We start from the raw sequence: 15,134 nt of genomic DNA on the forward strand, positions 1-15,134 counted from the left end.
AGTATTCTGAACGCAGTGCGGATGCTGCTTACATACATTTATTGTGAAAGTTGCTTATAAAAAAAATATATTTTTAATTGAAAATGTTCTTCAGGTTTATACATCCAACATTAAAGGGTTAGTTCACCCAAAAATGAAAATTCTGTCATTAATTACTTACCCTCATGTCGTTCGACACCCGTAAGACCTCCGTTCATCTTCGGAACACAAATGAAGATATTTTAGTTGAAATCTGATGGCTCTGAAAGGCCTCCATCGGCACAATGGCACGGTTCACTCTCAAGACCCTTAAAAGGTACTTAAGACGTCGTTACAAAGTCCATCTCACTACAGTGGTTCTACAATAACTTTATGGAGTGACGAGAATAGTTTTTGTGCGCAAAAAAACCCTAAACGACGATTTCAAAACACGCCATCATGAAGCTTCGAAGCATTTTGAATCAGCGAGTCGATTCAGCGGTTTGGATCGCCAAATTTCAGCAGTTTGGCGGTTTGACACGTGATCCGAATCATGATTCGACTCACTGATTCATTACGCTTCGAAGCTTCATGAGGCCGTGTTTTGAAATCGTCATCACTATACAAGTCGTTATTTAGGGTTTTTTGCGCACAAAAACTATTGTCACCGATTCATAAAGTTATTGTAGAACCACTGTAGTGAGATGGACTTTGTAACGACGTCTTTAGTACCTTTTAAGGGTCTTGAGAGTGAACCATGCATTGTGCCAATGGAGGCGTTTCAGAGCCATCAGATTTCAACTAAAATATCTTCATTTGTGTTCTGAAGATGAACGGAGGTCTGACGGGTGTCCAACGACATGAGGGTAAGTCATTAATGACAGAATTTTCATTTTTGGGTGAACTAACCCTTTAAGTATAGCCAATTTAAGTTGGGAAACAATATGTTATATTTATAATGTCACACTTACTATTCATTGGGGGTGTAACGGTACACGTCACGTATTCATATCGAACTGTTTCGGTACAGGGCTTCGGTTTGGTGCACGCGTGTACCGAACGGTACCGAATTAACAGTTAACAGTCGGCTTGTGTTAAGCGCGGAACACTTCAATCCGAGTTCCCACACAAACATGTTAAGTATTCAGTCCATTTTATCAAGAAATTCAAATGATAAATGCTGTTTTGACGCTCTTTAATGTGACTGTATAGGCGCTGTATAGACGCATCAGTTCAACTTCAAGTGTCAGCGCGGTGCGCGAGTGAACGCGATCATCTCTTCCTAAAGAATAAACATAAATTAATATCTCTTAAGGCATGTTGAGGATACATTACAACTTACTGTCACGTATCATATGTTGTGTAATCGCTCAATCTGTGTTTCAACCGCGGAAAGACAATAAAACAGCTTGTAAACAATGTCACATAGCATCACATTTACCTCAGGCAGGCTGCAGTGTCCACAGCTGTTGGTTCACTAGAGAAATTAAAACTTTTTCGCTAAATATATGCACTATATTAGCCTATATATTCATGATATTCTACTTAGCCTGTTAGTGATGTCTTGTTTATTTAATGTATGTTTAAATAAATCTGTCATGAAAATGACGAACACTGTGTAAAAATGATTATATTTCAACAACGAATTGGAGAAAAAACTATTTTATAATTAGATTTAGAAGTTAATGCAAAAACTGCCTTATGTAAAGCTTATGAGTGTTGATTATTATATCTAAAAAATAAATAGCAACTGAATTTAGGCTAATAGTTTGGGCTCTGTTGTTAACCTTTAATAGTAATGTGCAAGTATGAGCTCCCTATCTAGTTTACAGCATTATCTTTAAAATACTTTTAGTTACAATTTAATTCATTTAAGGACAGACACAATTTCTTCAGTAAACCCCTGTTGAATAAAAATAAATAAAAAGCAATTTTGTACAACTGCAGTACCGAACCTTGACTTCAAAACCGAGGTACGTACCGAACCATCAGTTTTGAGTGCCATTACACCCCTACTATTTATCTAGTTTAAATGTTTTTTAATGCATAAAAATAGATGGATTTTAGGAAGAGGTCTCTCATAAAGGTTCATCATATTTAGGGGTCCTTGGCATCATAAAGTTTGAAAATCCCTGCAATAGACAAAAGCTACTTTAAATTCTTACCGACCTCAGTCCTTTGAACGCTAGTGTATTATGCCCAAAAAGGTTGTCTAGATGGGCAGCCCCTTAAAACACAGCCAATGTAATTGTTCACATCAAAACAGTTGAGACTTGTACCTTAAGGCAAATTACACTCTCTGGGATGACTCCAAGACTTCCTAGTGTGGCGGAGTCATCTGTTAAACAGCGTCCGTCTATGGAAAGGTTTTGGTCGAATGGAGCCACAGAGAATGCATGCATGATCTGTGGATGCAGTTTTTTCAAATAAGACAACATGCGGCATCACATAAAATCTTAATGCTTAATTTGCGCTGTACAAACAGACCTGGATCTTTAGCTCTTTGAGCGTCTGGTTGGCAGAGACGATGAGGGCTTTCTCCCCACGGAGTTTCCTGTGCCTTGTGCTCCTCCTGATGCCCGACTTGGAGGCAGAGGCAACAGCGGGCGTAGAGAGAGAAGTGGTATCGTTCAGCTTCTGTCGTTTGGCTCCGCCCTCAGACTGATGTAAAGAAGGGAGCTTGAGCCATAGATAGATAGATAAATATATAATCAGGTAGACAAATGGCCAGTCAGACAGACATATGGACAGACAGATATTTGGATAGTAGGGATGTGACAGTGAGGAAATACCGGTTTCACCGGTGGGGGCTTTTAAATTGCTAGTTCTAAAGTGAAAGTAAAATGTGCACGGCCGCACAGGAATTCATAAAGGTGCGGAGCAGCGCAGGGTTTTCAATTAATTCCTATGGAAGTTGAGCCAGGAATGAACTGACGCTCACTTTGCTCGCTCCGCGCCAGTGGACGCGCACCGCTATGAATGCCTGTGTGGCCGTGCGCATTTTACTTTCACTTTAGATTTGGGGGTGAATTGCTTTAATGGTGTGTTCAATATTATTCTTAATGAAAAACACAACAAAAGAACAGTACAATGACAAGCTCCCTTAAATAGTCCCTTTTACATTTCGCTTTGAAAGCAAATCTTCCGCCGTCATCTTCTCAGTCAGCTCCTCACATTCATGATGAATGAAATCGGTCTCCTGCTGCTGGTCTGTGCTGCGACTCTTGTTCGGCTCACGCTGTATATTAAGCAGACACGTTCCGTTTTTAATTGTAGTGTCTGTTCTCTGAATGAAATCATTTTTATTACAGTAAAAAAAAAAAATCAAAATGACGGTGGGGGCGGTGCCACGGTGGGAAAGGGATGTAACCGGTGTTGTGGCTGAACACCGGTACCACAGACAACATACTATCGCCTATTGACTAGTTGGTAGGGGTGTGCGATATATTGACAAAAAATTATTTCTCGATAACAATAATTAGACAATATTTAGCTGAGTTTGTTATTGTGCCGTTACCTTGGCAGGTTTATGACTGTCATGGACGGCTGACTCCTAAACTTTTTGATAATCTTCATATTCTGTGTGGAGGTCAGTTCACAGCAGTGACAAATGATTTTGTCCAATACGTTTTAATTGATTTTTCAATTTTTAGCTTTTTATGAGCGTTTTTACCTTTTATACATTTATTTTTTAAACTTAAATATTTACATGCATCTTTGTCAAAATCATAAATGTAATCAAATTTAATTACAATAAGAAGACACAATAGGGCTGTTACCAATCAAATTAAATAAGTATCAACAAAATTCATCTTTGCAAAGGAGAGGAAACAAGCATTTACACTGTTTAATGCAGCTCAGGGATGACAAATTAATAAATAATGTTTTTTTATTTCTTTAAACATAAAACATTGAATATTGACATTTGAAATGATTTAAAACATGAAGATACTTTAAATGTTAAATTAAAATCACCAGCAAGTCACTGTTAATGAGTGAGTCATTGAGATTCATTCAAACGGCTGATTTATTCAGGAACGAAGCATTTGACTGTCTTAATCTATCATAGGTCATTGAATCATTGATTCAACTGATTCGTTCAGAAAGCAGATTCATTCAGTAAGTGTGTTGCTCAGAGACCCAATTAAAGTTCTGTGTTGTTTTGAACTATTTTCGTTGGTGAAACGGAGGCAAAACAGGCAATATGATGTCTAAAATGTAAGTCACTTATTAACTTCTTGTTTAGTAAACTTGTATAAAATCAATATCACATTTGTTATGCTAATGCCTGGAGAAAAAACAGCCATGTGATATTTGTGTGATATTTATTAACTATATTAAATTATATAAATATACATTAAACACACAGTGAAAGTGTGCACTGTAAATGCGCACCTGCACTAGTCTAATCTACCAGACTACATCACGTAGTGTATACGTGCGCTCTCTGGGTGTGTGTGAGGGATATACTCGATAATGTCAGATTGCACATCGTTAAAACAATAATTACGATATTAAATTGCAGACGATATATATCGCACACCCCTACTGGTTAGATATACAGTCAGACGGACAGACACATGTCAGATGGAAGACAGGTGGATAGTCAGATAGTTGGATATACAGTCAGATGAACAGACAGGCAGATAGTTGGATATACAGTCAGACAGACAGATGGAGAGTCAGACAGACAGGCAGACGGACATATGGATAGGCAGATAGATGGGTAGATGGTCAGATAGTTAGTCAGGTGGATCGACATAGCTGAAGATACAGTATGTATAGACAGGGATAGTCAAATAGTTGAATAGAAAGTGGGATAGACAAGTAAATGGATAGAGTGTCAGATGAATTGACAGACAGACAGTTATTTAGATATTCGGTAGATAGATGATAGTCAAACAGACGGACAGATGGGTATTTGGATAGACAGACAAATAGATGGATAGTCAGATTTATCAGATGGATAGACAGACAAACAGACAGATAGATCAAAGTACCTGACTGAAGTCTGGATCTTTCTCTCCATCTATCTTTGGCTCTTCTCGTTCATCCTCGACATCTGACCCACTCACACTGAACTCAGGGGCAGATTCCTTAATCATCTAGAACAGAGAAAGCAAAGGGCATGCATGAGTTATTCCTGTAAGTACAACTGCAATGTTAAGGGTTAAATTGAGGACACGCGATCATGCAAAAACTCACCATTTTCTTGTCAATGACTTTGCGAACATACACAGTGGCCTGCGCATACTCTCTCATGTCCCTCTGCTGCTGGAATATGAAGCCCTCTCTGCATTCTCGACACAAATCTGAGAGCACAAAACACACTCTCACATGAATTACAACGTCTGTTTGAGGAACCTCGAAGAAACTACTGAGCGTTTATCTCACCTGGATGAGTCTGGTATTGCACATTGCCATTGTCTTGCGTTTTGTCATAAATCCGATATATGGAGATGGCCTGGTCCACCAGAAACATTTTGCTGATCACCTCCCATTCAGCAGGCCAGAGAAGAGCTATACTGTGCACACAAACACTCAGACTTAACTCAGAGTTCCTCTTGATATGGGTAGTTGATGAATAACGTGACCATGGACGTGTCCATTTTTAATTAAAAAAAAAAAAAATCTACATGTATAAGCAAAAAGTATATTGTTCAAAAGTTTGGGATCAGTATGCTCACCAAGGCTGCATTTATTTGCTAAAAAAAAATACAGTAAAAACAGTAATATTGTGAAATATTATTACAATTGACTTGTGAACACAGTAGTGTTTAAATATATACACATAAAAATATATATTTCATATTTGTTGTATGTAAAATATATATTTTAAATTTTGTATTGTATACAAGTTGAAAATAATGCAAAAGAAAAAGTTTAATGACATCTGATATCAGTAATTAAAAGCTGAATATTATTTTCACTCCAGGACATGTGAGAGGTCAGGACTGAGCAACTCACTGTTGGGCGTCTCCTTGCAGCATGGAGTCATATGTGAACATGAAGCCTCCATGAGGGCAGAGCAGGATACTGTTTGCCACACTGGACACTGGGTTACTCTTTGCTGGCCTCCTGTGGTGTGATCAGGTATAACAAGGGACATTACAATCATTTAAACACATTTTAATTGGTCCATATTTAAACAGCAAAATTGTTGATTCCAGAAAGTCTTTAAAAAAAAATTTTTTTTCCATTACCTAATGAATTTCCTCCATTCTTCTACAAAGTAAAGAGGTACAATGTACAGAACATCTGTGTCCTAAAACACAATTCAAACCAAAGTCAGTGAGCAGAAACTAAGAATGAAATACAGATGTTTTCACCCTCTCTACTAGAAGACATTTGAATGATTCAAAACATCAGGTGAAAAACTGAAACGGAATCCCTTATTTGGGGAAAATAACATTACCTGTGGCCATTTTTGTAACGTGGGGCGATTTTTCTCCTGGAAGAGGTTGATCAGGGAGGTCTTCTGTTCATTTGCCATCATTCGGTTCAAAGCCTCGTTCTCTTTCCCTTCCCTTTCCAGCCTCTGAAAGAAACTGTATATCTTAAAACCTTCTAAGACTCCCCCCCACCCCCTAAATAGTAGGCAGATCACAAGGTTTTGAGTGTTCACTACACCTTTTAATCATGACAGCTCTGCTAATTGATCAATGTGTTACCATGCACTGCTGACAGGGCTCGTGTTGTTGCGTGAACTCTGGTGCTTTGGGGAAATACATCCGCAGTTTATTCCACACCTCTGCAGAAACCAGCCGCCTGTCATTCTCTAGTATACTCAGACCACCTGCGGGAGAAAGAAACCGCAAAATTATTGAGTATCATTGCAAAACTTTGCTTATGAATAATACCATTTCAAATGTTTAAATAATGGAGTAAATATTAATTTAAAATGTTTAATTAATGTAAAATGACAACAATTTTGTGCATCTCATTTGCTATAATTTAACCAGTTAGATGCACCATTAAGGAACACGCCAACTTTTTGGAAGTTTAGCTTATTCACCGTATCCCCCAGAGTTAGATAAGTCCATACATACCATCCTCATCTCCGTGCGTGCCATAACTCTGTCTGACGCACCCACCGCTAGCCTAGTTTAGCACAAAGACTGGAGGTAGACGGCTCCAGCTAGCCTCCTGCTCAATAAGTGACAAAATAACGGCAACATTTTCCTATTTACATGTTGTGATGTGTATAGTTACATCGTGTACTAAGCTTTTCATTTTCCGTCGGTCTTAGTACACGATGTAACTATACACATAACATGTAAACAGGAACATTTTGCTGTTATTTTGTCACTTATTAAGCAGTAGGCTAGCTGGAGCCATTTACCTCCAGTCTTTGTGCTAAGCTAGGCTAGCGGTGGGTGCGTCAGAGTTATGGCACACACGGAGATGAGAATGGTATGTATAGACTTCTCTAACTCTGGGGGATACAGTGAATAAGCTAAGTACCAAAAACTTGGCGTGTTCCTTTAAATATTTAAAATGTTTAATTTAGTTTTCAGTTTTATCCCGAAAAAACAAACCATGATAACAAAGAATGTCTTCATTAAAGTTCTTCATCTCTTCACCGTCCCTGTCGTCATTTTCTCCTGTAACTCCATCAGCTAACAAAGAGACAAACAGATAATAAACAACTAAATCCCTTAATGACTTAAAGCAAAAGATAGAAAGACCATCTGTAAGCTTCGGTACCTTTAGCTCCTGGGCTGCTGCTTTTCTCGCCGTTAATTTTGCTGTTGTTGTGTTTGGTTTCCTCCTCATCCTCCTCTAGCTGGTCTAATGCCAATTGTCTCCAGCTCCTTAGAGAAGCCTTACCGATCCAGAACCCTGATTCATCACTTAATACACCCAATATAAACACCAGATCAGCTTCATCACACATCTAATGAACTACAGTAGCAGCATCATGGAGATCCAGGTAAAAGAAGCAGCTGATTCACTACTCCGTACCTTTTCAAAGAGGCTTTGGCAAGGTTTGTGACTTCTTTGTAATCTTCATTTAGCTGGTTTTTCAATCTGATCACCCGACATCGCTGAGTGACACAGTCTCTGCAGAGGTATGACCCTAAACAATCCAGGATGAATGAATACATTGTACGAAACAGTAATGAATGATTAAGGAGTTTACAAAATAAACCCTTACGGTCTAGTCTGGGTCCTCCTCCGTAGCGGCCGAAAAGGAGATTGGCAGCCTTCAAGGATATTCTTTTGGCCTCGCCAATCTTGTCTGGGTGCAGTTTGCCATGGGAGCAAAGGAATTGGCTGTTGTCGATTTCCTTGATGGCCGTGGAATCATCAAGCCATTTCTTAAGCCACTCCAGAGGCACAAACTCATATGACTGGCCTAAAAACACAAAAGGAGCCCAAACATTGATTCCTTATTGAAAAACAGATGCTTTCATACAAATACAAAAGCCTTACTGTTCAAAAGTTTGGGGTTTATATGATTTTTTTTCACTTTAACCTTTATTTAGCAAGGATGCATTGAACTGATTAAAAGTGACAGTCAAGACTTTTACATTGTTACTAAAGATTTCTATTTCAAATCAATTCTGAAAAATAAAAAGAATCCTGAAAAATGTTCTTCCACAAACATATTAAAGGGTTAGTTAACCCAGAAAAAATTAATTAAACTGTCATTAATTACTCACCCTCATGTCGTCCAAACCCATAAGACCTTCATTCATCTTCGGAATACAAATTAAGATAGTTTAATGAAAACGTCATTAAAAAAGCAGCAACGTCTTTGCAACTTTCAAGGTAGTAAAACATCGTTAAAATAGTCCATGTGACTCCAGTGTTTCAACCTTAATGTTATGAAGAGACAAGAATACTTTTTGTGCACAAAAAAACAAAAAACAACGTTGGATTCTCATAGCTTCATAACATTAAGGTTGAACCATTGGAGTCATTGGTAATTAAACAGCTGTCTATGGAGGGGTCAGAAAGCTCTTGGATTTCATCAAAAATATCTTAATTTGTGTTCGGAAGATGAACGAAGGTCTTACGGGTTTGGAACGACATGAGGGTGAGGAATTAATGACAGAATTTTCATTTTTGGGTGAACTAACCCTTTAAGTAGCACAAACTGTTTTCATCATTGATAATAATATAAAATGTTTCTTGAGCACTAAATATCACCAGCATATTAGAATGATTTCTGAAGGATCACTGAAGACTGGAGTAATGATGCTGAAAATTCTTGAAAAGTATTTGACAAAGGAAGAAATTACATTTTAAAATTCATATTCAAACAGAAAACAGTTCCTTTAAATTGAGCCTTCAAATAAATAAAGCCTTGATGAGTATAAGAAACAAATCTTTCAAAACCATTTTAAAAAATCTGACCGACCCCAAACTTTTGAACGGTAGTGTAAATTTAACACCAAAATGTTGAAGATTTAAAAAAGGGAGATTTAACAATTTATATTTGTCAGAGAAACTGATGCACGGGGCATTTTTACGGACCGTCTTCCGCGGGTAACAATTCGTAGAGCTCCTTCACCTCCTCATGTTTGGCTTTGCCTTTGTCAACGCTCTGCTTTCGCATGTCTGCCATCTCATTGCACCACTCCTCAAATTTCTTGTTGTCCTGGTCAACTAGCTTCTGGAGAAAAGCTGACAAACCAAACATATTTGTCTTAAATAGATATCACGAGAGGCTTGATCACTACGTTAATAATGTAGCAAATAGAGAACACTTGCAAAAAAAATTACGTAATAATTAGGGGGAAAAAGCATTTACTTTCCTCCTAATGACAATGAGTTGTGGAAAATTATGTTGGCACAACAACAAAAAAACTCTCAAATGTGAATGTTTAATCCATAATGGTCATACAGTTTTATTCAGAGTTAATATTACCTGGTACTTCAATGTTAGTTTCTGTTTGGTCAATCTCTTCTGTCTGCTGTTTGTACACCAACATGTATGCGTTCCTCGAACAGTGATAGCCTTTGCTACATTTTGGCTTTCGGGTTTGAGACTTGCCCGTCTCGGCTGGAATGTAAAGGATAAGAATTAAACTACATTTCTATTTTTTTATACTTTCACATTTTTAGGACTGTAAAAGCAACTCTACTAACAAGTAGCCACAAAAATGAGACATCATTCAAACTAAAATCAAAATGTGTTGTTACCAATGTCTTCCTCAACGCCCAGCTGAAGTTTCTTGCCCTCCATTTTCTCGATTTCCTCATCATTGAATTTGTACCAGTCATTTGTGTGGGCATCTCTTACATGAGCAATGTAGTGACCAGAGTATGCGCTCACGCCACGATGAATCAACACAGCGCTGAGCTCATACGTGCATTTCTCTTCTGAATTTAGAGGTGGAGGGAGAAAAAAGATATCAAGTTATGTTCATTATTTTAACTTGTAATATTATTTCACAATATTACGCTTTTACTGTCTTTTTGATCAAATAAGTACAGCCTTGGTGAATGTAAGAGACTTCAAAAACAGACCCCAAACTTTTGAACTGTAGTGTATATATTAAATGTACATTAATGCACAGTATACCTTTTCCTTCCAAAAACGGCCCCATCTCAAGAACTTCTGGAAAACTAATGAAGGTGTTAAGTTTCTTCTTATGACCACTTTGCCTGTCGACGCAGAGAAAGATTAGAAACAAATGATTAAAAATAGCTTTAAAACATCTGGTAACCGATCTGATAATGACATATTACTCACCTATCAAAAACAAATCGCATGAGCTGAAAGTTGAGTGTGCGGGGAAGACTCTGGAGCTTGATTCGACGGGTGGCGTTCTGTTTACTCTGACAGCTCTCGCAATAGTAACGATTATCCCCGTCCAGCTTCTCCTCCTAAACAGCGTGAGGAACAACACATTGAGACCCTTAATATCTGATCTGCGTAGACATATAGGGCTGTCAGGCACAAGAAATGAGAGCAGTCACCTTCAAAAACTCTGTAACGCACTCTGTGAGGTTTTTATGTCCTTGAATGTTCAGCTCCAGCTCATAAAATCGTGACGGTAGAGGAGACTCACGTCCACATTTGTTGCATCTGAAATAACACAAAAAACAAACTTTAATTATTACAATATTATAATATAATTGTACGTCATACTACATTATACACATCACTCTCAAAATGACTATATTAACCTATAATTATCACAATTTATTCACTATAGTTTAGAAAATGGTAATAAAATATGACAAGAACTCAGAGTTAAACTGTGTCAGAACAAACTCATCTTGATAATGTCAGATAACTTTGATAGAAAGGTATGTAATGGATTACAATCAACCACAATCAGCTGTTAATTTTAAGTACCGTACACACTTAGATAATATCAATTTCGGTCAAAGAATTACCAAGCAATGATTCATTTTGTTCAGTCTGTGGTGGTGTAAAAGGTCGCATTAGCAAATAAAGAAAAAACAGTTAAGCAAAACATGGTCAGGTCAAAGTGTCTGAATCATTTTGGTCCCAAATTTTTATCTATTTTAAGGGTAGTCCACTGTATGAAGTATTTTTGGGTATAATATGTCACAGTTTACTTTATTTTTAGTTTATGGTATATATATATATATATATATATATATATATATATATATATATATATATATATATATATATATATATATATATATATATATATATATATACACACACACACACACACACACACACACACTATAAATATATCATGTGACAAGAAACGTCTGAATCTAAAATAACGTTTGTTTAGAATAACTTACACGGTAACATAAGAGAACTGTCCACAGAACTGCTTTTGGATGACATTTTGGAGATTTGGATCCTTCTGCTTTGAAAGTGTGTCTTCAAGAAGTGATAGGAAGAGTTTAGAGAATTCCTGAGCATCCTAAAAAGCAAAATAAAAGTAGCTTTTGAGATTTCACATGATCGACAGGACACTCCAACATGCTCCATCTTATGCTTGCTCACCTGCTGTTGCCCTGTGTCCAGCCCAAGAGCCTTCACCAGCCCTGAGGGGTCGATATACCTTCTGTTGCTGTTCTGTAGCAACGCAAACAGATACTGGAGATGTTCGCATATCGTCCGTGGCTCATAATCTGTTGGTGTGCAGAATAACGTGAACAAATTATGAAAAGCCTATTTCAATTAATAAATGGGTTGTTGATGTGAAATGGTATTTTCACTGTCACACAAGATAAAAATTATTAGTATTGTCATAATTTAGAATGCAGTAAATGGTTAAACATTTCTTTGTCTTACATGGAACTGATGATATAAAAACTGCTTTGTCTTTAGATTTGTAAAATTTTTTAGCAAAATCTCATAATTGTCCTATGGTGTGACTGTCTCAAGCACAGTTCAATAGATTACAACTTTTATAAATGAAAAAGAAAAGCATACAAATGTTAATAAATACCTCAGGCATAATTTTACAAGTGTCTGTTTTAATCAATGGCAATCGTTTTTTTCATCCATAAAAATATGTCCTCTGGTGTGACACCATATCCTGATTTTAAATCGGGCAATTCCACTGACAAGTTTAATTAATTGAAGGACCCCATTCAAGGACATGTTACTGGGAAGTCCATGACGTGCACATGGTAAGATTTTGTCTCAGAATTGTTAAAAATTTAACTTTTTTTGGAACCACGCTAAAGGTGTTCATTTCTGTTGTCCTTTGGTGTGACACCACTATATTCTTAATTCTTTCTGTCACACCATTGGACACATTTCAGTAAAAAAATAATTAAAAAAAACATTGAACTAATTGACAAAGTTAGTGACCCCTTATATTTTGTCAAACATCAGACTTCACGCTACATAATATGCATTTTTCTTCAAAAGTGGTGTTTTACAAAAAAGAATTAAACGTTTTTCCTGCTTCTTTGTCAACTACCCAAATATACTTGTAATACATATTTAATGCTAAAAAGGCATGCTTTCAGCATTGCACTCTTGATGCTTAACACCTAAATGGCAATTTCCACTGCAATAATTGCACAATACTTGCATGCTACAATGGCATCATAATTGCCTAATGAGAAGTAAAGCAATTGTTGGACAATAAAATCACCCAGGCTTTAAAAGAAAGAACCTGAAGGTCACCTGAATCCGTGTTGTGTCCTTCAGCTCTGGAATTTTGAAATCGATATAAGGCTCTGCGGAGCTCCAGATTGTGGAACCACACCTGGAGGAAAGTGTTCACGTAACATGTGGCACCCAGATTCGTCAGGCCCACAAATGTGTTCTGGAACAGAGAAAGCATTCACATAAATGTTGATGATGTTAGTGTTAATAAACTTGCCCTAAGGTATTTGACAACCCTAACAAAAACTAATGCCATTAAAAAAACATTTTGAGTAATTGAAATAAGATGTAATTTGGCATACCTTATCTCGTCTTTCTGAATTTGGGTCATCGATGTTGTGGAAGGTGTTTTCATCAATTTCTCCTAACCATGATTGTTCCCCAATACCGACTAGACAGTTAGGATTCCCTTTACAGTTCCTCCTGTGGGACAGGAAAAATGTTCAAGGAGGGACGGTGATGTGATTACAACAACGTGCAGAAATAAAAACATGCTTTCACAGTTGCTCTGTTACAACAGTCCCTAAAGTGAATGCCATTCTGAAATAAATAAACAGAGACAACCGCAAACACAGATCATTATCACCACATTACCTGCATGCCCCTCTTTTGCACGCTGGCACTGCGATCCTATAAGCTAATTCGATATGTTCATGTGTGATGTTCTCTGGTTTGACTACCTCTGCCCACCGCCAAGCAGCTTTTTCCAGCTGCAACCGAGGAGCCATTCTGCACAAATAAATACAAACGGTTAAAATGACACAAATCCAGCACACACAAAAAATCTCAACGTACAGCTGAACAGACAGCCTGCAGTCAGGAAAAAGTACATCACACACAAACTTTAACAGAGTTATACAGAAATCGTGTACAAAATACACAACCAAAAAGACATACATAAAAAAGAAACACAAACACCAAAAATCACACACACTCACTTGACAGTTACACACATCTGTGATGCACAGGCCTGGCATCATTGGTCCAGCATGCACAACACTTTTGATTTTAAACCCCATACATCAAAAAAACACTCTAATGACAGCTCATTTACATTAACAAGCAAAAAAGTGGCAAGCACAGACAGCAATATTCAAGAAACACCACTGAGTCCAAATTAGCACACACATTTTAGACTATTCCATCAACATAATTCACAGTTTAGAATAAAACATACCGTCAAAAATAAATACGGCGTTTTACGGGCTCGACACAACTGTGTTGTTTTATAAATCTTTAGCCAGCACAATAATATTGAATGTTTTCATCGAGGCTGCTAAAGCTGCGCAGTTAGCATGCTAGCAACTAGCTCTTGACTTATTCTCATTAAATAAATGCACCTGGCGTAAATTTAGCAGGATATTCTTGACTGTGAAAATACTTTCATAAATATAGGAATTTTAAATCACACTTTATTGATTGTACGTTTGTATTTAGCGCCTTTGCGTCAGCTTTTATATAAATATTTTTGTCCCTTCGTCAGTTTCAAACTTCTATGAGACGTACGTACTTACGCGTGACGTAATCGCGGCGTCTGACGTAAATCCGCTGGCGCGCACAGCTCGCTCGGTGTTTTGGTGTTGCACAATGCACATGGCAAGTTTTCTTCAACTTTTCTTTGCTCAGAAACATACAGCACATTGAATTGTTGTAAATTAAAACGAAATATATAAAGCTTTGCGTAATATGCATTTATTTTTTAGCCAGATGATATTTAAAAGCCCATAAATATACATAACGTTAAACATAATGCTGAAGTTCTCCACATATTGCACTATACTAAACAGTTTTTTGGGGGGCATTTCCTCTCTATAATGATTTTTGTGAAAAGTTAAATTGATGCAATTTGTAACATTCATCCTTACTAACTCCAAACTTTTGAACGGTAGACTAGTGTAAATTGTTGCAAAAGATTTCTATTTTTGATAAATACTGTTCTTTTTTAACGTTTTACTCATCAAAAAATCCTGAAAATGTTTTACAGGTTATAAAATATTAATCCAAAAAATATTTAATCCAACAATGATATTAAGTCAGTATATTAGAATGATTTCTGAAGGATCATGTGACTGATGATGCTGAAAATTCAGTTTTGCATCACATAAAT

The 15,134-nt window shown here is 37.0% G+C and overlaps 1 protein-coding gene across 5 annotated transcripts in view; it reads right to left on the reverse strand.

The window, feature by feature from the left end:
- usp48 (ubiquitin specific peptidase 48) overlaps positions 1-14,571 on the reverse strand; it is a 17,033-nt gene extending 2,462 nt beyond the window's left edge. The window contains exons 1-26 of one of the 5 annotated variants that reach the window (XM_079843858.1): positions 14,542-14,571; positions 13,622-13,756; positions 13,330-13,450; positions 13,046-13,187; positions 11,909-12,036; positions 11,701-11,825; positions 10,891-10,999; positions 10,664-10,797; positions 10,493-10,575; positions 10,111-10,290; positions 9,836-9,970; positions 9,442-9,591; positions 8,117-8,317; positions 7,924-8,038; positions 7,666-7,811; positions 7,497-7,577; positions 6,630-6,754; positions 6,374-6,496; positions 6,162-6,223; positions 5,926-6,036; positions 5,353-5,483; positions 5,164-5,270; positions 4,959-5,063; positions 3,080-3,196; positions 2,446-2,637; positions 2,238-2,363 (exon numbers count right to left, since the gene is read on the reverse strand). In XM_079843858.1, the coding sequence (XP_079699984.1) occupies positions 2,238-2,363; positions 2,446-2,637; positions 3,080-3,196; positions 4,959-5,063; positions 5,164-5,270; positions 5,353-5,483; positions 5,926-6,036; positions 6,162-6,223; positions 6,374-6,496; positions 6,630-6,754; positions 7,497-7,577; positions 7,666-7,811; positions 7,924-8,038; positions 8,117-8,317; positions 9,442-9,591; positions 9,836-9,970; positions 10,111-10,290; positions 10,493-10,575; positions 10,664-10,797; positions 10,891-10,999; positions 11,701-11,825; positions 11,909-12,036; positions 13,046-13,187; positions 13,330-13,450; positions 13,622-13,755 (3,183 nt within the window). In that variant the 5' untranslated portion in view covers position 13,756; positions 14,542-14,571. Of the gene's footprint in view, positions 1-2,237; positions 2,364-2,445; positions 2,638-3,079; positions 3,197-4,958; positions 5,064-5,163; positions 5,271-5,352; positions 5,484-5,925; positions 6,037-6,161; positions 6,224-6,373; positions 6,497-6,629; positions 6,755-7,496; positions 7,578-7,665; positions 7,812-7,923; positions 8,039-8,116; positions 8,318-9,441; positions 9,592-9,835; positions 9,971-10,110; positions 10,291-10,492; positions 10,576-10,663; positions 10,798-10,890; positions 11,000-11,700; positions 11,826-11,908; positions 12,037-13,045; positions 13,188-13,329; positions 13,451-13,621; positions 13,935-13,965 lie in introns of those variants that run through there. The other 4 variants (XM_079843859.1, XM_079843857.1, XM_079843856.1 and 1 more) reach the window with 4 other exon arrangements.
- Positions 14,572-15,134: the final 563 nt, after the last annotated feature.

Source organism: Gobio gobio (genome assembly GCF_949357685.1).
Source record: "Gobio gobio genome assembly, chromosome: 19".
Classification (NCBI taxonomy): Eukaryota; Metazoa; Chordata; class Actinopteri; order Cypriniformes; family Gobionidae; genus Gobio; species Gobio gobio.